General features: G+C 38.2%; 1 protein-coding gene across 2 annotated transcripts in view; it reads left to right on the plus strand.

The window, feature by feature from the left end:
• Window positions 1-886: 886 nt before the first annotated feature.
• VPS53 (VPS53 subunit of GARP complex) overlaps window positions 887-27,915 on the plus strand; it is a 152,341-nt gene continuing 125,312 nt past the window's right edge. For both annotated transcript variants that reach the window (XM_063111603.1, XM_063111604.1), the window contains exons 1-4: window positions 887-1,084; window positions 3,866-3,946; window positions 11,698-11,747; window positions 13,216-13,282. In XM_063111603.1, the coding sequence (XP_062967673.1) occupies window positions 998-1,084; window positions 3,866-3,946; window positions 11,698-11,747; window positions 13,216-13,282 (285 nt within the window). In that variant the 5' untranslated portion in view covers window positions 887-997. The remainder of the gene's footprint in view (window positions 1,085-3,865; window positions 3,947-11,697; window positions 11,748-13,215; window positions 13,283-27,915) is intronic.

Raw genomic sequence — 27,915 nt, forward strand, 5'->3', positions numbered from 1 at the left:
ACTCTTCCTTTGGCTGCAATTCCCTCATTGTTTTCAGTGTATGCAGGAAAAGTGGTTCCACAGGGAGATCTGGCTTCTTTTTCGCTTTGCGGTGCATAAGGGCTAGACCCTAATATTTCCTGTATTACAAGCTTAAATTAGCATAGCGCTTTTAATATTTAACCCTCACCACATCCATGCAAGGGTAAGCACGGTAGATGGAGTAATTTGTTCTAGATGACACAGCTTATCCGTGGGGGATGGGACTTAGATCTCCGCTATTCAGAATCTCAGAAAGTAAATATTTCCCTAGAGTTAGGACACTGCTTTATCTGTTTTTTTTTTTTTTTTTAAATTTAAATTTAAATGTTAATTTTCCCAGTAAGGAAGCTGCAGTCATCCCCAAGAAACTCTGCCTAGTGGCCGGGCGCACGGGGAACTTATCTCTATCAAGTGGATGCCATCCCATCCTACACATGTCCTTGGCAACATCGCCACTTACCAGCTAGGGTCATTTCACCCCCGATGGCAGGTGGACACCTACTGCCAATGACCAAGGTGGCTCAGGGAGCTGAAGGATCGCCGGCTTCGCCGCCCGCGGGAGTCGTCGGTCGGTCGCGACGCTGCTGGAGCCCACACTCAGTGCGGCGTCGTGCCGGGAGGCCAGGCCCTCCCCCAACACCTGGGCCCTCAGTGGGGGGCGCGCCTTAGGCGGGGTGAAGACGGCTCCCACCATCTCAAGGACGAGCTGAGGGCAAGCAGAGGCCGCCGGGCTAACGGGCTGCCCCGGGAGAATCCGGGGACGTGACAGGAACGCCTGCAGAGGTCAGTCCTCCGCTATCCCAGAATGCCCCGCCTCCCGGAAGTGCCTGGTTTCCCGGAAGTGCCGGGCGGGCTGACAGAGAGCCTGGGCTTACCTGAGCATTGCAACCCGGCAGTTGCCGTTCTGGGGCCTGGGTGACGACAGGAGGTCCGAGTGCAGGTTGGGGTGGGAGTCGGGAAGAGGCTGGGTGGCGGGATGATGGAGGAGGAGGAGCTGGAGTTCGTGGAGGAGCTGGAAGCCGTGCTGCAGCTCACGCCCGAGGTGCAGCTCGCCATCGAGCAAGTGAGCGTTCCGCCCCCTCAGGAAAGGGAGTGGGAAGATGGGGCAGCTCTAGATGGTGGGACTTGGGGTGGGGCGGGGAGGGAGCGGTCTTTAGACAGAGAGGTGGGGGCTAGAAGCCGAAGGGAAAGCGAGGGCTTGGGGGGTGGTGGAGGTGGGAAGGGATTTCTGAATCCAGTGGAGGGAGAGAATCCTTTCTAGGCCATGATTGTCTTTGGAGGATGGGGCGACCTAGTGGGTTTGGGCAAAGGAGCTGTGCCCCCTGAGAGAATGAACGTAGAAGAAAAAAACCACATGGATGCCAACCTCGGATTCTGGGGGTTTGGGGCTTCATTCATTTGCCAGGCTAGGGCCGCTGTTCCCGTTTCTCAAGCTAGCCCCTTGTGAGTGCTCGAAATTGGGGAGATAGAGAGACTTTAAGTTCGGAAGCAGAAGGCAGAGCAGAGCGGAATGTTGACAAATGACCCTTTTGCCATACCTAAAAGGTTGAGAACTCCTGAAGTTGATGGGTTAAGTTGGAGAATATTCACAGGAGGCCTCCCTTCCCTGCAGGAACTCTTTTTTTGTATGTAAGTTGGCTGGCCGGTATGAGGATGCGAACCCTTGACCTTGGTGTTTCAATGTGGCACTCTAACCAGCCGAGCTAAGCAGGCAGCCCCTGCGGGAACTCTTTAATTGACTAAATTCTCTTTTGAAGTTTATTGAGTTTTTAGGGGTAATGATATTAGAAATAGTGATTTATACGCTTGCACAAGGTACTGCTCCTGATAAAGGGAGAAAATCTCCCTTAAAGGAATTGTCATGGGGTTATGACTTAAGAAAAGAGGGTTGTGCCTTATTTAGTGACCACTGGGAAGTTTTTCTAAGGTAAACATTAACTTCTAGTACTACTACTAGTTAACATATATTGACCATTAATTCTTACCATGGGTCTGTCACTGTGCTAATGTATTTATATTGTCGCATTTATAGGCTTTTGGAAGAAGCAGAGCGGTGTGCAGAAGTGTGGTGGGCCCATATAGACTGTTGGATGTGTGTTTTTCTAGGAGTGGTTGAATTACTCCTACAAACCACATTTGGCACATCCCAAAGATGCCAGGCCACTGGGCAAAGCTTTTAATGTTCTGGCCACTCTGTTCCACCCCCCACCTCCATTTGCCAGAAAAAAATATATATTTCAGTTGCTCTTTGGACCTAGTGGGTTCTAATGGCAAAAATAATAATGCAGTCAGTTGTTTGACTGACAGATTTCAGAAGAAGACGTTTTTGCTATTTCTTAAGAATAAGTTTGAGTTCTAGTGTAGGTTTATCTAGTAAGCAGACATCTTGATGTCAAGATTAATTCATAATTTTTTCTTACTTTAGTAGTATAAGATTGAGTGAAATTCTGCAGATTCTAAGATTAAGTGAAATTCTCTTGTAAAGAGTAGTGATATATGAGGAGTCAGGAAAGATTGATATAATGAAATCACATTTTACTCAGAGATTAAGTTCCAGAGTCATTGCATAAGGTGAAAAGCACTATAGATATGTTACCCTCGGAATTCTTTAAATTGCCCATGAAGTACAGTGTATGAGCATCTCTTTGATAAATCTAGTGCTGTTAGTTTGCTCCTCCATCATCAGAACCTATCACTCTCTTTTCAGTTATTACCAGATGAAGTAGTTGGCTTGTGTTAGGGGCCTTCTTATGTGAAAATATAGTAGAACCTAGGATAATATCTAGGAGGAGAGATAGGAATGCAGAAACTGAGACCAACTTGAGGAAAAGGAAAATTCACATCTCATATCATGCTCTCAATGGGGCATACACTCATGGCAAATCCCGTTGCCAGCACTCTCTCTGGTGAGCGCTTATAATTGAAGTTGTGTAAGTTACATGCGCATATGATGTATCTCCACCATAAATGTATATTACAGAAACAGAAATACTAAGCATTTTAAAAAGAGAACACCTTTACTTTCTTCTCACCTATCTTACCTCCTCCTCTACTTGACATTGTGGAAGCCCTAAACTTTTCTAACAATTGTCTTCTAGCTCTCTTAGAAGACATATTTCTTTGGAAAGCTTCTTCAGAGAAGTTGCTTCCCAGAATTATAACTATCCTGAGATGGTGAAATCCAGTGCCCAGGGGATCATTTGACTGTTTTGTCAATGTAATCCACCTTGTTACATGTTCTTCACGTTGCGACTTTCAAAGGGAGTTAGCTATATTTCTCAGAGGTGGCTTGCTTTCTTCTGTTAACCTGAATACTAGCTCACCATTTCTTGACATTGTCGGAAGCATAAAAATTGTTTCAATGGGTAGTGAATTCTACTGCAGAGATCACTGAGACATAGCACATAAGTCTGTTATCAAGGGTTCCTTAATACAACCATGTCATCAGCCATTTTAATATAATAGTGTGCAATGCCTGCTGACTTTTCCTTGTCCTTGATTTCATTGATATCTGTGGAACTTTTCACATTTGCACATTCTGTTAGTTATGCCAAGATATTAAAACTACAGAAGTTATTGAAAGTTAAAGATTTGCTTTAGCAGATATTTTGAGCATCTGTCATTTGTGAAGCATTATAAAATGAAAAAAGATATAGTTTTTGTCTTCAGGCAACTTACCATCTAATAGAGAGGAAAGAAAGAATACATGAAACAAAGTAGAGTATTTTTAATCCCCTACTTTTAAAAATTAATTTTCTCTTTCATTAACAAATAAAAATTGTATATGCTTATAGCATACAACATGATGTTTTGATATATAATCCCCTCCCCTCTTTTTGTATAGGTATTTCCAAGCCAGGATCCTCTAGATCGAGCAGATTTTAATGCTGTTGAGTATATCAATACTCTGTTCCCAACAGAGCAAGTAAGTATAGAGTTTTAGGTTTCCTTCATTTCAGTAGCTCTGGCTCATCCTGTGTATTGTGATTGGTGTTTTATACTGCATAATCTAAGGGCCCCTGATAAACAAATGAGAGTTAAATTCAAGTCAGCCTTCATTGTAATCAATTGGGGTGGCTAAATTGTGTTACAGTGGAATTCTTTGTATAGTGAACATATTATTATAAATTATACCATTAGATTTTAAAAGTCCTCCCCTCCCCCAAATTTTCTATTGTAAATTGGAAAGTGGAAAGTATTTCTAAATGTAATAGGGGTAAGTGGGAGTGAGGGAGGCAGGATAAGCCCAGAGCCAGAAAGCCACTTTTACCTCTTTTTCAAGATGCAAATTTTTAGACTTTGTTTTATTTTGTTTTGTTGGGTGACTTGCCTATACAGATGGATTTTTCTTATGGGAACTGATTTTGGGGTGTTTGGGTGAGAAGTAGACCAGAATTAGAAGCAGCAGAATTGGGAGAAGGGCAGTTAGAGTTCTGCTCAATGTTTCATTTATTCATTCAGCAAACATTCAGTGGGCACCTGTCATGTGTTGTCAGTCACTGTGCCGAGCGCTGGGAATACAAAGATGAATAAGAGCTCATCTGTGCCCTTGAGGTGTGCATGATTAAGTGGGGAGAGACACTGGTGAATGCTATAAGAGAGATATGGAACTATCGATACAGTGAGGAACAAACCTAGGAAAATCAAAACTTCAGAGCAGTGGTAGCTCTTCTGCCAAGTCTTGAAGGATTCATTCATTCATTCATTTAGTCAAACTCAGCAATCATTTATTAAGTGTCTACTATGTGCCAGGCACTGTTTTAGAAACTGGAGAGAAATGGTAAACATGACAGGTAAATTTCTGGTCTCATAGAGTCTGGTGTGGGGAGGAAGATAAGAAATATATCAACAAATAAATAAACAGGAAATCATCAGATATGGCTAATGCGCTGATAAAAAGCAGGTGCAGTGAGAAAGCATGATGGATGGTGAGTGTCCTTAAGTTGGGTGGTCAGGGAAGCTCTCTCCGAGGTGGTTCCCTTTAACAGAGATCGGATAGATATAAGGAGCCGGGCTTGTGGCAATCTGGTGGAACACTTTTCTAGGCAGAGTGAAAAGCTAGGCAAATCTTCCAGGATGACGAGGGAAAGAAAGTCATTCTAAACATAGGGCAAAGACTCAGGGATGGGTACCCAAAGTGTGCACAGTGAGCAGAGCCTTGTAGGAGATGAGACTGAGGAGGCAGGCAGAGCAAGGATCCTGAAAGATCAATGTCCTATAGGCTGGTGGTCTCTAGTTTTTTGAATACCGCATGCCTCTCAGTGAAATATTTTTCATAGAACTAATTTTCACTGGGCTAATTTTTAAGTCTTTACCCCCAAAATATCATGTATATATTCTAGTACCAATCTTAAGTAAATTAGGCTTTAGTAATATTTGCTATATAAATAAAGAATAAAAATTGAGGTTTAGTATTTTCTTCTCACTCCCTCAGGGAAAGTATTGCAAACTCCTTAGGGATGTATACACCCCCCTCTGGAGACTGCTGCTCTAGGGAGTGGGTATTCATTGAAGGATTTTTGACAGGGTAAAGACTGGAGCAGATTCACATTTTTAAAATCCCTTCCGGCAGCAGTGTGCAGGATGAACTGGGGGTGGAAACACTGGAGGAGGGAAGACCAGTTAGGAGACTAATCAGTCAATCACTTGAGAGAGCCGATGCGAGCCTGAGTGAGCTGTGGGATGGAGAAGACAGATCTGAGAGCTATTTAGGAGACAGAAGTCACAGAATTTAGTGCCTGAAGGGATGAAAGTTAGAATCTAAAATTCACTCATTCACTCAACAAAAAAAACACCTACTCTGCCTTGCTCTGTAAGAAATTGAGGGATGGAGAGGTGAGCAAGACAGATAGTCCTTATCAACATAGAGCTTTCAGTCTATCTTAATAGTTAATTACACAATGAACAGGTTGTAAGTGAATCATGAAGTTACAATGACTTGTTGGTATAATTATTAATTATTATTTGTCACTTGCTCTTATAAGAGTCCTAACTTCTACTATAACTGTAATAATAGTTAACATTTATTGGACGCTTACTGTGCACCAGGCACGATTCTTAGCACTTAACAATGATAAATTCTCCACTTTGTTATCATTCATGATTTACAATGATAGATAAAGAATTCACAGCTGAAATGTGATAGCATTGCCATGAAGGAAGTATATCAACTACACAACAGGCATTGCCTAGTCTGGGACATCCAAAAGGCTTCCCTGAGGAAATGGCATTTTAGTAGAGCATTATAGGCCAAGCTAAGGATATTGAACTTTGATTTCTAGCCTGGAAGACTGGGTAGGTGTTGGCACCATTACCCAATATTGAGAATGAGGAGGACGAACAGGTTTCAGTGGTAAGTAGGGTAGCAGTAGAGTGTAAGGGTGAGTTCAGTTTTGGACATGTTTGGGTCATCCAGGTGGAATTATGTAGTTGGATATTTGAATGTGGAGCTTATAATTCCTATCATTGTTAATATCTTGGCATATTTCCTTCCAAACTTTTTCTAATGGACATATTAATTTTTATTTATTTATTTATTTATTAAAAAGATGACCAGCAAGGGGATCTTAACCCTTGACTTGGTGTTGTCAGCATCACGCTCTCCCAGGTGAGCTACCTGGCCATCCCTATATAGGGATCTGAACCAGTGGCCTTGGTATTATCAGCACCACACTCTCCCAAGTGAGCTACGGGCCAGCCCTGACATATTAATTTTTAAAATAAAGTTTAAAAATGATATACTATGCAGTTGTCTTTTCTTGAGATTTCACAAATAGCCTTTATAGCTAATCATTTTGTATGAAAGGGGAATTTTAGGAATTAGCTGGAGATAGATATTTGGGAACAACTGGTATAAAGGTAGCAATTGCTGAGTTACCAAAACAAAAATAGATGTTTGCAAATAGGAGATTTGAAAATTTTATGGGAAACCACTAGCTTCTTACCTCTTCCTGATATGTTTGTGTATGTATTTGTTTTTTATTTTTTGTTTTATTTATTTACCTTTTTTGGCGACTGGCCTGTATGGGGATCCAAATCCCTGACCTTGGTGTTATCAGCACCACACTCTAGGAGTAAGCTAATTGGCCAGCCTCCCCCTTGCTTTTTTTTTTTTTTTTTTTTTTTGCTGTCTGGTGGGTATGGGGATCCAAACCCTTGACCTTGGTGTTACCATGTTTTTTAAACTACTGAACGTAGCACAAGATATTTGTTGTTCCCCAGATTCAGTTATATGTCTTATCTAATTATACCCTCATGTACATGATAATGTGTAGTGAAGTTTCTTAGAGTAACTCAGAAAATTTATGATACAGGGTTACCTTTATTTCCCCAGTCCTAGAGTTACACTTAGCTGTTTATCTGCCAACTCAGATTCCCATGGACCTGAATGAAAAGGCAATAGAAAATAGTGGCATAACTTATAATTTCTTTCAACTATTGCTAGATCCTGGGCAAAAACCATATGTATAACTCATGGAACTACAGTAACTACTTGTTAATTATGAGTTTAGATTGTTTAAAGTAGATGTCAGTATATCAAAAACAGATTTAGTGTCACTCTGTGGAGGAGGGTGTATATGCACTTCTGTTGAGTGGCAAGTACTTACATGTCTGTGGTTATCTGGAGGCTGGAGTGTGGACTGGAACAGATCCTTGGATGTTTCTGTTTCACCAGGTCCAGGTAGGAGAGGAGCTCAGGTTTCTGTATTTAACAGAGTTCCCTCTGTGGTTCCAAAGAGTAGCCAGGTTTGGTAACAATAATCTGGAAAACCTTTTTAGTCTCCTATTAGTAAACTGAAGATGATAATTAGTCATGTTTTCATTGGAGGTTTGATTAAGGGAAACTAGACAAAATTTATGAAAAGCTAGTATGTAACTAGTATAATTAAGAACTTTGAAAAAAGTCATATGGGACTGTTTATAAAGAATTTTTAATGACCCTAAAAATGTTCTGGATCTATATTAAGTGGGGAGAAAAAAAACAAGATGCCAAATTGCTTATCATTCCAGCTTATTTTCACCTATTTATTTATTTATTTATTTTGGAGGCTGGCTGGCACAGGGATAGTTTTTTTTTTAAAGCCCTATATTTTCATAGAAAACACTAGAAGGCAATATACAGAAATATGAATAGTGGGAAAAAACGGGGGGAGGGTGAAAATGTGAATAGCGGTTATACTCTTCTGGGAGCATGGGTGATTTTACTTATTTTCTATATTTTCTGTAATTGTCAAGAATTATCATTAAAATCAGGAAATAGTTTTCAGTAATTAAAACATTTTAAGATTGTGTAGTTAAAACTGTATAAGCACATTACAACTAAAGTAGATGAGGGCTGGCTGAATGCTCAATTGGTTAGAGCCCAGTATTATAACACCAAAGTCAAGGTTTGGATCCATGTGCCAGCCAGCCGCCAATAAAATAAAAAGTGAAACAACTAAACTAGATGAGTGATTCTCAAAAAGGGGATAAACCGCTTTTACCCAGGGTAGCCAATCTGGGTTCCTAGGGGGCTTTTCCCAACTCCAGGAGAGGCTTCCAAACCCAGTGAGAATTACTGCCATAGTGAGACACAGAACTGATGACAGGGAATGTGTTGTATCTGTAAGGTGTTTTGGGGTGCAAGAAAAGTAGGTCAAGAACCATTGCATTCAAGGTAATGTGGTAGAATGAGAAAGAGTGGAGACCTTGGAGTCAGATAGACTACAACTGAATCTGGCTGTGATGCATGTTATCTCTGTGACCTTAGACAAAACATCTATTCTTTCAGAGCTTATTTCCCAATCTTTACACTGAAGAGGATAATAGTGTGCCTAGTATGGCTGAGAGGATTAAGGGAAATAATTTCTGTAAAGTGTCTAGAACAGGGCTGCATATTAGACCCAGGTCAAATGTTAGCACCCTTTCCCTTTTGCTTCCTCAATAGAAAATCTGGAAAATAAAGAACAGCAGAACTACTTGTCCACCTAACATTCAATTGAGTATTATAGTTTTAGGATATTTCTTTCTGTTCCTTTATTAGCTATATTCATGAAGTGTTTGATATTTTGAAACTGTTTTCCTCTTGTTAGCAAGATATCATAAGCAGTCTTCTTTATTGTTCCGCAGCCTCTCTGACCAGCATCTCTAGTGATGGCATTGAGTAAATATGACCTGTCACTCCCTGAACCAGCCAGCCACCAAAAAACAAACAAACAAACAAAAAAATAGAGTAAATGTGGCCTGATTTATTTGACTTCTCCGTTGATGGGCACTTAGGTCATTTCCAAGTTTCACTGTTTTAAATGCAATTGAACATCTGACTACTAATAATTTGGATTATTTGGAATGATCCAAATATTTTGGATAATTATTCTTAGAAAAATTGTTATGGCTTAAGCTAGACCATCATGTCTGAGGATTATTAAATTTCTAAGAAATTATTACTGTACCACTAAACATTAATATTTACTGATGTGGAATGACTTCCCATTTATATTGTTAAGTGAAAAAAGCATAGTACAAAATGCTTATGGATGTGCTTTTAATACATAGACTATCTCCCAGAAGGTACAAAAGAAACTGGCTCAGACTGTTGCCTCTGGTAAAGAGAACTGAGGGGGACAGGAAGAACAGGGTGAGAAAAAGCCTTGCTTTTTACTATATACCTTCTTTTTCTACCTGAATTTTTGGTCATGTACTTTTTACCAATTTTTTTGGTGGGGAGTGCTGCCGGCCAGTGCAGTGATCGAACCCTGGACCTTTGTGTTATCAGCACTACACTCTAACCAACTGAACTAACCAGCCAGCCCATGTTTTACCAATTTTAAAAAGAATACAAATTTTTTTTTATTCGATATAATTTCCCATTTTCAGAAAAGGTACGAGAATAGTACAAAGCATTCATGGATGGCTACCTTTCACCCAGATTCCCTGATATTAACATTTTTTAAATAGATTTTTTTTAATACAAAAAAATATTTTTTTAAAAAAGTATGGGTTCCAGCAGAGATAGGCAAGTCAGGAACTGTTATGCCCTTTTTGCTTATGAGGAAATAGAAACTCAGACAGGTTAAATAACTTGTCCACCGGTAAGTTAATAGTGGCAGGGTTGGGCCATACCCCAGGTCCTGTGACAACTTAGCGATTGTTAACGTGGTGGTGATTTATATTATCTCAGTCCAGTTTTGAAAGAAAAGGTAAAAGTGACAGGCTTGTCAGAATTGGATTGAATCCAATTGAATTGGATTCCTCAATCAAGGTTATTTCTCTTTTCTAAGATTCATCTTTACCTCAGGTAATTTCTGGATTTCAAAAAATTCTGAGTAACCATTGTCTCGATCAGGGCAGTAGACAAAATTTGAACGACCCAGTCTGATATCTCAAATACGCGTGACCTGTTCCGCTTACCAGACCTGCCCCTGGAAGGCTCTTGGCCTCCTCCTGCCAGCAGAGGTAGCCAGGGGTAATTTATAAGCATAATTCCTGCATCACCCCCCATTTTTTCTGAGGTAAAATATCTCTTGGGGTTAAGGGAAAGAGAATTTATAAAATTGTGTTTTGAAAACTCAAGTTAAAATGGTGCTGTAAAATCATACCTTCTCTCCATTAGGGGGCACCATTTCCTCACATTTTCTCATGTCAGAAAAGGTCCATTTGTTTTAATTGTCATTATCTTTTTAAAAAACCCCAAAAACCCTTTATTATAATATAATAGAAGTGCATAGTCAATATGGAGTAATTAGAAAATAATCAGGCAAAAAGAAGAAAATTTTGAAATCTTTTCTTAGATTAAAACTACAGACTTTTTTCTAAAAGATCTATATACTTTAAATTTTGTTTATTTATTGGAATATAACAACATAGAGGAGTATACAAATTTTATGTGTACAACTTGATGAATTTTCACAAAAAAATACAGCCACATAACCACCACTCAGATCAAGAAATAAAACATCTTCAGAAGGCCTTTCTTGCCTCCTCATAGTCACTACCTCCCCTAGAGATAACCACTATGCTGGCGTCTAACATGAGAGAATAGTTTCAACTTTTTTGAACTGTGCATATGAGTGGAATCATACAGTATTTATTCTTCTTTCTGGCTTTTTCATGTTATGTTAGTAAGATTTTTCCATGTTGTTGTGTGTTGTAATTGTTTCTTTTCTTTTCTTTGGGCAGCTGGCCGGTATGGGGGTCCAAACCCTTGATCTTGGTGTTATAACACTGTGTTGTAACCAGCCGAGCTAACCAACCAGCCCATTTTCATTGCTATATTTCATTGTATGAATTTGTCACAATCCTATATACCAGGGCTATATACCAGGGCTCTGCAAACTTTCTGTAAAGGTCCAGACCGTAAATATTTCAGGCTTTGTGGGCCATATAAGTGTCTGGCACAACTACCCAACTCTGCTATTATAGCTTAAAAGCAGCCATAGACAATATGTAAGTGAATGGGCATGGCTGTGTTCCAATAAAACTTTATTTACAAAAAATAGGTGCTGGGCTGAATTTAGCAGTAGTTGCCAACTACTACTTTACTTTAAAAAAAAAAGTAAAGTAAAAAAAAAAAAATCATGCTGTGTGATTAACTTTTTTGAGATTTCATAAACAGCCATGATAGCTCATCTTTTCCCTGTGAAAGAAGAATTCCAGGAAGTAAAATAACAGCTGGGCATTCTTCCTTCTTTATTGTAGTCTCTGGCAAACATAGACGAAGTCGTGAACAAAATTAGACTGAAAATAAGGTAAGTAACACCATATGATTGTTTATAATTAATGAAAAGTATGTTGTTAATTTAGTTAATCACATTCTGGATTATACTCTTCTGTGACAGCCCTGAAATCTCAAGTTTGTCGTAGATGGTAATTTTTAAAAAAATAATTCTTTTATCTGGGTTTCCATATGAGTCTTGTGGTAAGGAACTTGATTCTTTGGCTAGTCTTCAATTATTCATAAAAAAGGAAGAAAGCTGTAATAGTCTGTTCAAAATAGTTCACTATAAGAGGAGGCAAATGCTTTTCTACTATATTTTTAATAGTTTTATTTCCCTAGCAGATTTACTTTTTTTTTGAATTCCCAAAGCTTAAATATGGAGATGGGCTTTTATGTGTATCACTTGGCACATACCAGTTAACAGTGTCAGATCTGCTGGTTGGCCTGAATGATGGCCCTGGATTAAACACTGTGATTAATCCAGGCATGTGATTGTCCCAGATGATCATCAGGTGTCCTTCCTGCCCAGTAACCTTGTTCTGGTTTATCCATGTCTAGATATCCAGTTTTGACACATGGCCTGCACTCAGTAAATGTCTGTTCATTATATACATAGGTTGATGTCATTACCTCGAATATAGGTTGGTCGGTTTGTTTGTTTTTAAGTTTTGGTAAGGAAAATTGTTTATTTTGAGTCCAGGAGATGATTTTATATTCCCGTATGACCTCTTCCCCAAGAATGCATTGTTTCATTGGTGCCTTAGGAAGTTCAAAGAAACCTCCTTATTGTTTTGTTGGATTTTTAGCTATAACAATTTTAGTAGAGACTACTAAGTTCTTCAGAGTTTTGCACAGAAAATGCAAATTCCCTGATTATCCAAAAATCACTTGTGAACTAGTTATTTTCTGCTTTCTCCATGCTATACCTTTAATGGATCCTTCAAATGAAAAATTAAATCGACTGATATAAATTTCTCTGGGTGAGGTGCCAATATATGGCCCCTGTTGAGCCACCAGAGAAAGAGGAGCTGGAAGCTATTGATCTGTCTCATACACAGAGTGCATGATCGGGGCCTAGAGGATGAAGCACTGATTTCATCTATTTGTCCCTTTTAAAGTTACTGAGGAAGAGATTTTGTATGGGGTAATTTGAATTCTCTGGCTTGTTCCTGTAAAGTTTCAGCAATTTTGTCATTTCTGATTTACTCCATGAAAAATACTAAAAGTTTTATTGGTCCTTTTGGACAGCTCTGAATATTAAGTGAAAAGAGGTTTTTTTTTTAAACAAAGACAACTCATCAGTCTACACTGGGCTTCGTTTCTTGCATTACTGTTGCTGCCCCCTGTTCCTTATATCATTCACATTTGATTTTGGTTTTCCTGGACAAGTAGATGTAATCTATAGAAGCTAATGGATAGATTACTAACTTTTTTTTTCTTTGGGTCAACCTAGAATAGAGATTATTTGAATGATTTGTATTCTTTAACTTTTTTGCTAGGAGACTAGATGACAATATTCGAACTGTTGTGAGAGGTCAAACCAATGTAGGGCAGGACGGAAGGCAGGTAAGTAACTTATTCCTCCATATCAATTATGCTCCCCTGATTTCTTCAAGACCCAACAACCAAGTGAACAAAATGTTGATCTGCCTTTTTGCAGAGCACTTCCTTGATTTGTCTCATACACAGCAGGGAAAATACATGATTTCTCCACCTCACCCCCACCACGTAGCAGGGGTAGGCTGCCCAGACCAGCCATGAGCTCTCACTCAGTGTCCCTTGGACCAGGGTCATGTATGGTAGCACAACTCACCCAGAGCCAGGGGCCTGTAGACTGAAATGAGAAGACTGAAGTTTCCTCTTCTTCCCCGTTAGTGTCAGATGTCACTTGTACCCTCCTTTATTTTGTGTTCTGTGGCTAAATAAGATTGCTGCTTTTGTCTGTCAGCTAGGGTATTGGGGTTTGGATATTACTTTGTTGCTGCAAAAGATAATAACCTGACATAGCTACAATTCATCATACCTAGCTTCGCCTGCAAACAGGTACCCATCGGTCCATTTAAAAGTTTTACAGTTCTTTTTGGATCTAGCTAAGGAAGGTAGTTGGAGGGGAATAAAGGGGAAAAAAAGTATGTGGGGAGGAGATATTCTTTGATGGTTGAGGGGCCAGATGTTATCTATTAACCATTTTCCTTTTTTTTTTTGACTGGTAAGGGGATCACAACCCTCGGCACAGTATGGTCTGCACCACACTCAGCCAGCGAGTGCACCAGCCATCCCTATATAGGATCCGAACCCATGGCCTCGGCGCTACCAGCGCTGCACTCTCCGAGTGAGCCACGGGGACGGCCTGACCATTTTCCTTTTTATTTGGATTCTGCTCTTCTGTTAGGCATCATATATCAGAAATTGCTATGATAACAGAAATGCTAAGCGTGCATTTTCTAGTCTTTCTCTTTTGCAGTTTTTTTGCTTGTTTGTTTGTTTTTCTTTTTTTGTTTGGCAGCTGGCCAGTATGGGGATCCCAGCCCTTGACCTTTGTGTTATCAGCACCACGCTCTAATGAGTGAGCCAACCGGCCAGCCTCTCGTTCCTCCCTTTTCAATACTTATTCAATTAGATTAGGAGTGCACCTTTATAATAGCTTCAATTCTGTTATTTTTCTTCTTTGACATGTTTTAGTACAGCTAATTTCTAAAAATGTTCACTATGCTGCCCAGATTTGGGGTGGGGAGAGGATATAATCCTATGTTGAAATTTCCTGATCTCTGATATTCCTGTTTCCTCTGCTAGTAGCTCAGAGGTGTTACGAATCTCTTTCTTTTACATTTTTAGTTTTATTTATCTCTATATTTTTCCTACATTTTATGACTTTCTTCTTCCTCTTTAATAGTCAGCTTTCACTGGCCTATTTGTAGGTAGTCTCCCTTTATCCTTGTTGTCATCATCAGTATTTGCTTATAGACTTTTTTTTCCTGAAATTTATCCTAGTTCCTGGACTCTTCCATGGTCCTTAGTCATTATTGCTTTGTTTTTGTCCATTGAGGTATCTCCTATGAAGCCCTGCTTCTCTGGTAGATGAGACCCTTGTCAGTGGGGCCTTTAGAGGTAATAAAGAATAATAGGACAGCCTGTAGACATTCCAGCCTCATTCTGCTGATTAATTTTTGCAGTGTATATCTGGTCATGTCATCTGCCTCTTCAGAAACATCAGGGGCTTCTGGCTACCAAATGAAATCCTTGTTCCTTTGCTTGGCATTCAAGGCTTTGGTCTACATTTCTGATTTTGTCTCCTGTTGTATTCTATCCATACCAAAGACTTAGTGCTCTATAAGCATGCCCTGTGCTCTCTGGGCTTACGTACTTCTTTGTGTCTGAAATGCTTTTCTCCTCTTTCTTTCAGTAGCTACATTTCCAAATCTTACCAATCTAAGGGTAAGCTCAAATACTACTACTTTTATGATATTTTCTGTTGTCTCATCTGGATATACCAAAGGAATCAGAATTTTAGTACTAGAAAGGTCTTGAAACTTGAATATTTGGTCTGTGTGAAATTGTTTATTAATTGCAAATAAACAAAAGCCCTTTACCATAAAAATATCATTATGGTCAGTGTGTGAGTGTTTCTTTAAAGTGGCTTAATAGATATAAAAATAAAAATAAAAATTGCAGACCAGTGTAACAAGGTTTTAGCCCTATTTCTAGCCATCAGTTTTGTTCCTACCCTGGCCTTTCTTTTCTTGCTTTCTATTTTAATTTACCTTGTATTTTATTTATCTTTTACTCAAGTCCCTTTTGGTACAAGGCAGGGAATCAAATAATGTCAAAATCTAAAACTAAATAAATAAAGTGGTTTGAAAATTGATTTGTGCATGAATAGTCTGAATGTACTACTATTTGGAATAATAACACTTCTGGTTAGTGTGATTCAGACTACATTTAGAATGGCTCACTGGAAGCCTTAAAGTATTTAGGAGAGTCTCTGGTATTTAAAATTCCAAGAAGCCTGGCTGGTTAGCTCCGTTGGTTAGAGCATGGTATTATAACACCAAGGTCAAGAGTTCGGATCCCTGTACCAGCCAGCTGCCAAAATAAATAAATAAATAAAATTCCAAGAATGTGAAAGAAAGTGAATGATTCATCAGGACTTTTTGTTGGGTCATGCTGTGTAGTCATATATCTTTTAGTTATTTACGTTATAACCTGGGAGTTACAATAGCAGTATTGGAGAGGCAGGCCCAGAATTAGACAGCCTGCAGAAATGTTGGCATTCTCCACCTTCACATATTAATAGGTTACAGGTTGCTGCAGCAGAGCAGGTCATATTTCAGAGAGCAAGACCACATTTTCAAGAATGTTTAGATAGCATTTCAGTCTGTGATGGAATTTTGTATTCGTCTCCTTAGAATCCAGACAGAAAGGAAGCCCAGAAGAAATAATTGCTTTTCCTGTCATCCCCTCCATCTGTCTTTTCTAACAGTTTGTAAGGCAAGCTGAAGCAGAGGCTTTTTCAGGGTGCTTTTGGGTCCTCCCATCTTTGTCACCTCCTAGGGATGAAGACCTTACTCTCCAACCCTGGCTGGCTGGTAGTTTGCTAAAGGGAGTCTCTACTTGACTGGCACAGACTTGGGAGAATTATGGATGTTCCAAAATATTGAATTTTATAGGTCAAGAGGCCCCACGTTCCTCTCTTCCCTGGAACAGAGGAAAAGTTTGTTTTTAACACTTGTTTCCTAAGCTTCTGAGGAACACTCAGGAGGAGAGCTGCAATATGGACAAAAGAAAGTTTTCCTTTTATAAGTGTAATCTTGATTGTGTTCAGCCAGCACAAGTGTGCTTTTTGATCTGTGTAAATAAGGGCAAAATATTTACTTTACATTCATGGTGTCTTAAAAGACATTTTAGCAGAAAATTTCTTAAAAGAGGTGTTTCTGACTGAATAATTACTCAGAGGGAGGGGATGATTTAGAAATTAAAGACATACTGAGGCCGTTTCTTTAATTTCTTGATATTTCTGAAATACTAGCTGCTGGATTAGCACTCTGCTAAACATTTTTTTTTTTTTAAAGATGACCGGTAAGGGGATCTTAACCCTTGACTTGCTGTTGTCAGCACCATGCTAACCCAGTGAGCTAACCGGCCATCCCTATATGGTATCCTAACCCGTGGCCTTGGTGTGATCAGCACCACACTCTCCCGAGTGAGCCACAGGCCGGCCCCTCTGCTAAACATTTTGGAGAGCCTTTGATTGTCAACCACCTCCTCTGTGGGCCATCTTGAACTGGTCTAGTTTGTGACCTCTTCTAACTGGACTGTGATGCTCTTACAATGTTAATATGGCACTCCCCATTTTTATCTGCCGAAATCGTCAAAAACTTTAATTGAATACCAACATGTTTGAAACCTTATGGATAAGATGAGTCTATTCAACAAATACATGATCTAAAATACTATGAAATTTATGCAGCTTCCCAAGAATTAAAGTGGACAGCTTGAATGTAGGTAGAAAGAGAGGTGTGAATAGAGGAGCTTGTTAGAGAGAAAAAAAGCAGATGTGCAATATCAAGAGAGGACAAACATTGACCAGTACCCAGTAAACTCACTGAAAATCACTAGGAGAGGATCAGCTACTGGGTTTCTGTCTCTTGAGTGCAGCTAGGCTGCAATGCAGCTATTTGATCAGAGCAAGATTAAGGTTTGGGCGGGGAAGAGAATTTTTATTGCCATCTCCAGGTCTGCCCACTGAAACTTTGATTTGGAAGAAGCTCTAGTAATTGTAGTATGAGCTTCCACACAGTTTGGGAATCCTTTGTATGACATCTCTGACATTTTATTATCCTGTAGAAATCTGGATACTTACAGTGATGGGAGCTCACTACTTTATTCATCCACAGGACAGACTATTCTGGTTTCATACAGTTTTAATTGTGAGAAACTTCTTTCTTAGATTGAACTGAAATGGTAGAATAGACCTCATTTGAACTTCTCATCGATCTTAATTCTGTGCTAGGCCAGTGTAAACCTAGTCCTTGTTCCTTATTACAGTTTCTTTCTTTCTTTTTTTTTTTTTAAAGATGACCGGTGAGGGGATCTTAACCCTTGGCTTGGTACTGTCAGCACCACGCTCAGCCAGTGAGTGAATCGGCCATCCCTATATTGAACTCGTGGCCTTGCTGTTATCAGCACCGCACTCTCCCGAGTGAGCCATGGGCCGGCCCCTTATTACAGTTTCTGATTTTTAAAGTGGATATTATATTCTCTTCTAAGTCTTCCTTTTTCTAGGCTAGCCATTCTTAGTTTCCTTTTTTTGGTGGGGGTGTCGGGGGGTGGCTGACCAGTATGGGGATCCAAACCCTTGACCATTCTTAGTTTCTTTAACTTTAAAATGTAATTTCCAGACCCTTATCATCCCGGTTGCAGAGCTCTTGACAGCAGTTTGTCAGCATCCCTCTTAAAATGAGATTCCCAGGAGTAGACATATGTGAATATATATGGGACAATTTAGCTCATTTTCTAGACTGGGGTCATTAACTTGGAAACTGGTAGTTCAGAGGGGCTGTCAACTCCCTGAAATTAATTGTAAATTTTTGTATGGATAGACATGTTTCTGGACTCATTGATTTTTCTAGATTCTCTAAAGAGTGTGACTTTTCAAAAGTTAAGTGCCACTGGTTTAGTCACTATTCTTCCATTACCTCGGATTTGGTGAAATTTTTGGCAACCATATCATGCTGTTGGCTTCTTTTGAATTGGCAGTCACCTGGATCAAGAGTTGCAGACAGATGCCAATAGAGCCAAGAAAGTAATCTAAATGGCTTAAGAAGGCTAATTTGCATCTGATACATCCCTTAGGGAGTGAGTGCTCTGCCTAATGGGGACAGCCACAAATCAATTCTAACCAGTTGTTGTTATGTCTAAATGCAGACCTGGAGTTGTCAGATCTATCAGTTTTTCAAGAGAAGCCGGATATCCGGATTTCTATGCGACTCTCTGAATTTTTAAATGTTGGCTTAGTGTTTTTCACAAACACTGCAAAGGCCAACCAAAACACATCTGTGGGCCAACAGTTTGCAATACTGCCCCAGGTTTTTTTTTTCATATGAACTTCATTTAAACTTTTTCCTCCTCTATTTGTATAAGAGATTCTTTGAAATTAAGTGCCCAACTTTATGGTTTCATCTTGCGTGGTTTGTTTGATTGTTCCAGCCTGTCAAGACCTTTTGGAATCTTGATGACCTCCCTATTCTATTAGTAGCAGATTCGACAGAGATGTCTTCTATGTCTTCATTCAAATTGTAGATGAAAAGGTGGAACAGGATGGGTTCAGAGCCATGCGGCATGCCATTAGAGACTTTCTGTTCTCTTCCTCATCCTCACTTTAGTACAAAGTGCCAAACCCAGAAAACAAAGGATTTCTACCTGTCCTCGGGTCTTGTCCAGGGCCATGTTTCTTAATCTTTCCATGTCTGAGTTTCCCGAGAAAAGGAGGCTAATCATTGCCTTCTTCACTTTTCATAGAAATATAAAGATTTATTAACTAAATCAGCAAAGCATGTTGCCTTCCACAGAAAAAGTGTTCCTTGCTTTTCATCTTCAAAATTAGCATATCATCTAATTCAAGTATTAGGACAAGAATAATTGTGCTCTCCAAGACTCTGAACTAGGTAGAAGGTGGGACTTTGCAGCATAGTGTTGATTGTAATTATGTGGGTTTATGAATTTGTCATTGTCAGCTCACTAGCAGGAGGGTTTGTATTCTTACCCTCCATCATTTTACATTTATCCTTTCTCTCATCCTCTTTTGGGAGGAAAATGAAGCCCATTGCTTGGTGAAATTAGAAGAAAATAAATGGCATTGGTATTAAAGAGACCATAAATCATTTGGGAAAAAAATGGCAACTGCCAATTGCTTTCTTCTGCTAAAACATATTAGATCTAAAGCAATTGAGTGGCTGGCCAGTTAGCTTAGTCTGGTAGAGCTCAGTGTTATAACACCAAGGCCAAGGGTTTGGATCCCCTTGCTGGCCACCCACTCCCCTAAAATAAAAATAAATAAAAAAATAAAGTAAGTGAGCTTTTAAGGTATACGCTCAAATTTTCCTGTTAGTGGCTGAGAATGTTTGGACATTTTTTGTCTATTTTTTTGTATTACACTTTTCAGAATGTCTGCCAACAACACTAAACTTCAGAAATTGCCAAGAGCACAGAAAGCACTGATTTGTGGGGCAGGCCTGGAGACAGGTTGTAGCTCAGCTCAGCCTATCATATGGGCCTAGTGTCCCTAGTTTTGACTGGGGCTCTCTACCATTCCCCAGCCAGGATTTCTTAACATCTGGTGCAGAGGTGAAGGTTAACTTGCCTTTACTTGACAAGTTGGATCCAAGTGAATGTTCAGTTTTGCCTTCTTGTAGAGAGTTTTGACTGTAGCTTATGCAAGGACTCATAAATTGTTCATTAATGTTCATAAAATTTTCATTATAATGGTTAACATTATAGTGTGACTGGGTTTAATTTGACCACCATGCTTCATCACGTTTATTGCACATTAGCCTTGATAGTGCTTTTTGGGCAGAGAGAGATGCCTGCTGCATATTTGGAACCTTTTGCCACTTACCCTCTAAAATCCCTCATTTTTAGACAGCCTGTAAGGAATCCAAAACAGCTATCTTCTGTCTCCTTTATGTGCAATGAAGGACTGAGCATTTTATTTGACTTCTGTAAGGATTGGAGTAATTGGGCATTGTCCCTAATGTAACATTGTATGGCAGCTTGGTCAAGTGAAAATAAACTTGAGCTTTGAATTTAAATTTTGGCTCTGCCCATATATGCCAAACCCACTGCCAATATCATCCTGAATGGGGAAAAGCTGAAAGCTTTTCCTTTAAGAACAGGAACTAGACAAGGATGCCCACTCTCACCACTCCTATTCAACATAGTGTTGGAAGTACTAGCCAGAGCAATCAGAGAAGAGAAGGAAATAAAGGGCATCCAGATTGGAAAAGATGAAGTCAAACTGTCCCTGTTTGCAGATGACATGATCCTATATATCGAACAGCCTAAAACCTCTACAAAAAAACTGTTGGAATTGATAAATGATTTCAGCACAGTAGCAGGATACAAAATCAACACACAAAAATCAGTAGCATTTCTTTTCTCCAATAGTGAACATGCAGAAAGAGAAATCAAGAAAGCCTGCCCATTTACAATAGCCACCAAAAAAATAAAATACTTAGGAATTGAGTTAACCAAGGAGGTGAAAAATCTCTATAATGAGAACTACAAACCACTGCTGAGAGAAATTAGAGAGGATACAAGAAGATGGAAAGATATCCCATGCTCTTGGATTGGAAGAATCAACATAGTGAAAATGTCCATACTACCCAAAGTGATATACAAATTCAATGCAATCCCCATCAAAATTCCAAAGACATTTTTCTCAGAAATGGAAAGAACTATCCAGACATTTATATGGAACAATAAAAGACCACGCATAGCCAAAGCAATGCTGAGCAAAAAAAATAAAGCTGGAGGCATAACACTACCTGACTTTAAGCTATACTACAAAGCTATAATAACCAAAACAGTATGGTACTGGCATAAAAACAGACACACTGACCAATGGACTAGAATAGAGAATCCAGAAATCAACCCACACACCTACAGTCAAAATAAAATTAAAAAAATAAAAATAATAATAAATAAATAAATAAAAATTTAGTATATGATAAAGGTGTCATTCACTGAAAATTTAATAAATTATTTAGGATTAAAAATAAATAAATAAATAAATAAATTTTGGCTCTGCTATTATCTATCTGTGTGACCTTGGACAAGTTACTTAACTTCTCTGAGCCTCAGGTTCTTCATTTGTGACATGGAGAAAATAATACCTACCTCGAGGTGGTAGGGATTAGAGTTAATGAATTTTAATACACATAGCATGATGTTGGGCTCAATCGTGCTTAGTAAATGGCAGTAATGCTGCTGCTGCTGCTGTATGATAAAATCCATTGGAATATCAGTGTGCCTAATTTTATGTGTCCAGGCATTTGTCAAGTTCCTGTGGCTTTTCCAACAGCTCCACTCCTTTCCATCCCTACTTACCTGCTTTAGAGCAACTCTGGGTTTACTTGCCCTGAATTATTAGAGCCTCCTTACTGCCCTCAGTATGCTGTTCTCTGTGAATGAAAATTGTAGCACAGCTTACCTGTTGCATCAAAGGTGGTGAAAGGCTAGTTTACTTGTCCTGTCCTTAAGACCTACATTAGATATTTGCCAGGGAATGAGGTGCACATCACTCCAAAGCTGGGGAAGGTAAATATTCCACATGAGGACAGTATGTATGGTTTGCTTGTTTTTGAAATTTGAGACTGCAGATAATTTTAATATTTTTTCCATTTCCAGTTTTTATAATTTCCAAATTGTTCTTTTTTTTTTTTTTTTTTAATTTTATTTTCTCGATATACATTGTGGCTGATTATTGCTCCCCATCACCAAAACCTCCCGCCCTTCTCCCTCCCCCCCTCCCCCCCAACAATGTCCTTTCTGTTTGCTTGTCGTATCAACTTCAAGTAATTGTGGTTGTTATATCTTCTTCCCCCCCCGTTTTCTTTTGTGTGTGTGTGTGTGTGTGTGTGTGTGAATTTATATATTAATTTTTAGCTCCCACCAATAAGTGAGAACATGTGGTATTTCTCTTTCTGTGCCTGACTTGTTTCACATAATATAATTCTCTCAAGGTCCATCCATGTTGTTGCAAATGGCAGTATTTCATTCGTCAAATTGTTCTTAATAAATACATACCATTTTAAAAGGAAAAGTATTTTTAGATGCCATATTCTTATCAACAGAGTGAACTGATACCTGGGTAGCAAAGGAGCCTTCACAGCCTATTCAACACTGGTTTCCAGACACATCAGGCCCATGGATGGTGCGCTGGTCTTACCTTGTTGGCTCTCAAAGCTCACCCTTCCCCACTCAAGCTATTTGTATTAGTTACATCTGACTTTTTATTTCTTTTGTCTCTCATCCCACCTCCAAAACAAGGCAGTTTTTACCCTGAGATTATCAAGCCCTCTCTGTTTATGTCGGTATTGGGGTCTGCCTTCTTTTATTACTCTTTCCTTGAGAAATGGGTTAAGACATAATAAATTAGGAAAATAGGCCCTCGGACACCTTACTGATAGGAGTGGAAATTAGTGCAATACCCATTCTTTGTCAGATATGTATTTTGCATACATTTTCTGCCAGTTGTCTGTGGTTTGTTTTTTTACTTTCTTAACAATCTCTTGATGGATGGATGAGTTTTTAAATTTTGATGAAGTACAGTTTATCAACTAATTTTCTTTTATGACCTGTGCTTTGGTGTCCTGTCTAAAAATCCTGTGTCTAACCCCAGATCACATTTTCTTCTGTGTTTTCTTTTAGAAGTTTTATTGTCGAAATGACAATAATAAAAAAAAAGTTTTATTGCTTTATATCTTATATATATTTCTATGATTCTTTTCAAGTTGATTGTTTTAGGTAGTTCCATCCTCGTCTGTTGAAAACATGATTTTTTCTACAATGAATTGTCTTGGCACCTTTGTCAAAAATCAATTGATCATATAGGTGTGAAGTTATTTTCTTTTCCACTTCATTGATCTGTATGTTTATCCTTTTGCCAGTACCGCAGGGTCTTGACTTATAGCTTTATAAGTCTTGAAATCATGTAGTCTGAGTCTTCTAGGATTGTTCTTTTTTGAAATTGTTTTGACTATTTTAATTCCTTTGCCTTTCCATATAAATTTTATAATCAACTTGTTGGTTTCTTAAAAAAAATAGCCTCTGGGATTTTGGGATTGCATTGAATATGTAGATCAATTTGGGGAGAATTGACTTATTTACAATATTAAATCTTCCAATCTATGAACATGTTATATTTCTTCATTTATTTAGGTTTTCAGTTTCTCTTAACAATGTTTTTAGTTTTCAGCTATAAATCTTGCTCATAGACTGGTCGTTTCGCTCAGTAGGTTAGAGCTCAGCTTTGTAACCCCAAGGTCATGGGTTTGGATCCCCATACTGGCCTGCTGCCAACAAATAAAAACTAAATAAAAAATAAAACTTAAAAAGAAATCTTGCTCATATTTTGTTAGATTTATATTAAATGTTATGGTTTTTGGTACTATTGTCCTTCACAGTTATGGAAATATAACTGATTTTTATATTTTGACCTTGTATTCTGCAACTTTGCTGAACTCACTTATTAGTTGTAGGTGTTTTTTGTAGGCTTTGGGTTTTTTTAAGGTAGATAATGATGTCATCTATGAATAAAGATAGTTTTACTTTTTGCCTTATTACTCTTGCAAAGCCTTCCAGTATGATGTGGAATAAAACTGGTGAGAGTAGATAGCCTTGCTTTATTCCCACAATATAGTTGGATTTAAATCTATCATCTTGGGCTGGCCAGTTAGCTCATTTGGTTAGAGCATGGTGTTATAACACCAAGGTCAAGGGCTTGGATCTCTTACCAACCAGCTGCCAAGGAAAAAAAAAGATCTGTCATCTTGCTAGTTGTCTTCGGTTTGTTATATTCCTTGTTGTTTTTCTGTTTTTAGTGGTTGTCGTAGGGTTTACAATATACATCTTTAATTTATCACATTAATATTATCATTAATATCACAGTAATAATATTATATCACTTTATGTGTAATATAAGAACCTTATGATAGTAGACTTCCAATTCCTTCCTCCCATCATTTATTCATTCTATTATTGTCATACATCTTGCTTTTACATATATTTTAAACCTCATAATACACTGTTACTATTTTTGCTTTAGACAATTAACTTTTAGGGCAATTAAAAAAAGAAAAAAACTTTTATATTTGCCTTCGTTGTTTGTCATCCTTCAAGTTATTTTATTTTTATAAAATAATTTTTATTATGTATATTTAAGTATGCAACATGATGTTATGCAATACATATAGATAGTAAAATGGTGACTGTAGTACAGCAAATTGACATATCCATCAGCTCACATAGTTATTCTATTTCTTTAGATCCAAGCTTTCTTCTGTACCATATTTCTTCTGCCTGATGAACTTCCTTTAATATTTTATAATGCAGATCTACTGGCAGTGAGCTTTGAGCTTTTGTTTGCTTTCAAAGTTTTTATTTTGCGTTTACTTTTTAAAGATATTTTTGCTCAGTATAAAATTCTAGGTTGACAGTTTTTTGTTCTGTTTTTGTTTTTTTTCTTTTCCTTTCAGTTCTTTAAAAATGCCAGTCTTCTGACTTGCATTGTTTCTGAGGAAAAGTCTGCAGTTGTTCTTATGTTTGTTCTCCATGTAATGTGTCTCACCTCCATGCTGGCTGTCTTTAAGATTTTACCTTTCTCTCTCATTTTCTTTTCAGCAGTTTTACTATGATGTGTCTAATGTCTGATGTCTTATTTTTTTAAAAAGTTATCCTGTTTGGGGTCTTTGCACTTACTGTATCTATAGTTTGGTGTTTTTCTTTTTCTTTCTTTTTTTTTTTTTTTAATTCTCAGCTATTATCTCTTCAAATATTTCTGCTCTATTCTCTCTCCTCTTTCTGAAATCTACTTACACATTTGTTAGACTATTTAATACTGTTCTGCAGCTGTTGGATTCTCTCTTTTTTTCCTCTCTTTATGTTTCAGTTTGGGTAATTTCTATTGACCTGTCTTAAAGTTCACTGATTTTTGTTTTTTATGTTTTTGGCTGTGTCAAGTGTGATGAGTGAGTTGAAGGAATTCTTCAGCTCTGACACTATTTCTTATTTTTAACATTCCCATTTGACTCTTTCTTATAATTTCCAGCTCTCTTCTGCAATTCCCAATCTGTTCACACATGCTGAATACCTTTTCTACTAGATTCTCTAGTATATTATTCATCATTATTTTTAAATCTCCTCCTCTACATCCTATTTAATAGTTCTAACAAGTGGCTTTTCTTTGAGACTGGTTCTGTTAGTTGCTTTGTCTCTTGTTTCTCCTTTCCTTCCTTCCTTCCTTCCTGGTATGTGTATGTGTCTTATAATTTTTTATTGAATGTTAGGTATTTTGTGTAGAATGCCCCCAGATTTTCTCAGGAGCATCCAGTAGAGGTCTTGGGAAAGAATCTAAGCGTGGGTGCCAACTGCCCTGTGTGGGCAAATAGATTTTCATTCATTTTTTTTCTCAAGGGGTTTCATACTTTGATGCTGCAATAGTTTTTGCAGCTCCCAGGAGTTGTATACTGTTTCAGTAGCCCACACTTGGCCTTTAGTAATTTTTAAAAAATGTTAGTTGATTCCTTCTTACCTGTTTATATGGCATCCCTGTCTTCCTTTTATGCTGTACCCCATGTAAGACCATCCTTGTGTCCTGTCTTTCCTGGGGAAGCATGTCCCTTCTTGGATTTCAGGATACTTGGTTGTCTTTAGCTTTCTGATCGGTTCAAGAAATGTTATGATTTTAGTTTATTTTTTCCTCATTGTTAGTATAAGAGCAACACTCTTTCCAGCTTTCTGCACCCTAGGCAGACCAATGGATTTTAGTTTAGTGTAACATGACAAGTTCATTAATAAGTTTCCAACTTCTACATTGAAACTAATTTTTCAGTATCTACTACTTTTCAAGTTTGGTATAGTTTAAAAAAGAATCATTGACAAATACCTGGAAAGGGTTGCTATGGTCTGAATGTTGGTGTCTCCCCCAGTATTTGTAAATTGGAACTTAATCCCCAATGTGATAGTATTAAGAGGCAGGGACTTTGGGAGGTGACGCAGAGCCCTCATGCATGGGATGAGTGCCCTTATAAAAGAGCTTTTTGAGGAAACCTGTTTGCCGCCTCCTCCTCCATGTGAGGTACCATCTGTGAAGGGTCCTCACTAAATACCAAATCTTCTAGCACCTTGATCTTATACTTCCCAGCCTCCAGAACTGTTAGCAGACTTTGGTGTTATCAGCACCACATTCTAACCAGTTGAGCTAACTGGCCACCCTAGAAATTACCCAGTTTTTAAGGTATTTTGTTATAGCAGCCCAAACTGACTAAGACAAGTGCATTCAAATAATTTTTTCCTTTTTCTAACTACAAATCTCCGTGAAGCCAGATTTTGTAAATATTTTCAACCAAAACAACATATCATAACAGATTCAATACAGAAGCATATATAAGAGTCCAGCTGGTGTCTATTAGAGGAGACACTAAAGATACTTGCAAAGACAGAAACAGTACCACTCTTCCCCAGGAATTTGTTTTGTCTGGGGGAAATATAGTTATTTTTTATAAAAACATATTTATATTAACATGTAACGGATTTATTACTTTTATTTTAAATGGACTAATAGATACATATTTTTTAAACTTCCCAGTTTTAATTTCCAACATTGGTTTATATAGGTAGATATAACCCACATAAACTGTTTTCAGTAATTTCCAAGAGTGTAAAGAGATCCTGAGATCAAAAAGTTGTAGAAATTCTCTTTCTGAATAATGTTTCAGTGTTAAATAAGAGCAGGGATGGCAGACAATTTTTTCTTGATTTTAATGACAGCAACTCTAGTTAGCATATTTGTTCATTTGCTCACTCAGTACATATTTAGTGAGTACCTCTGTATGCTAGGCACTATTGTAGGCATTGGGAATAATGTACTGAACAAAGCAAAGACCCTTTTCTCCCAGAGCTACTCTAAGTGTGATGTTTTCTTGTTTCCAGAATTTTTGACTGTTAAGGATTTTTTTTTTTTTTTTAAGACGACCGGTAAGAGGATCTTAACTCTTGACTTGGTGTTGTCAGCACCACGCTCTCCCAAGTGAGCTAACCGGCCATCCCTATATAGAGATCTGAACCCATGCCCTTGGCGTTATAAGGACTGCACTCTCCCAAGTGAGCCACGGGCCGGCCCTATAATTTTCTTCTTTTGATGATGTCATTGTTAGGTTGTGTATCAGGTTTTGTCAGCTTTATAAAACAAGTTGGGAAGGTTTTCATTTTTTGCTATGCACTGAGACCATTTAAACAATATAAAAAATTATATCCCAAAAATTTTGAAGCAATTTACCTATAAAATTATCAAGGCCTAGTGCCTTTTGGGGGATTTGTTCTTTGTCAGCCTTTTCTGTTACTTCTATAATTATATTTACATCTTCCACTTCTTGGGTTGATTTTTGTAAGTATAGAGTATTGAAAATAATTTCACTCAGATG

This window comes from Cynocephalus volans, chromosome 10 (genome assembly GCF_027409185.1).
Source record: "Cynocephalus volans isolate mCynVol1 chromosome 10, mCynVol1.pri, whole genome shotgun sequence".
Lineage (NCBI taxonomy): Eukaryota > Metazoa > Chordata > Mammalia > Dermoptera > Cynocephalidae > Cynocephalus > Cynocephalus volans.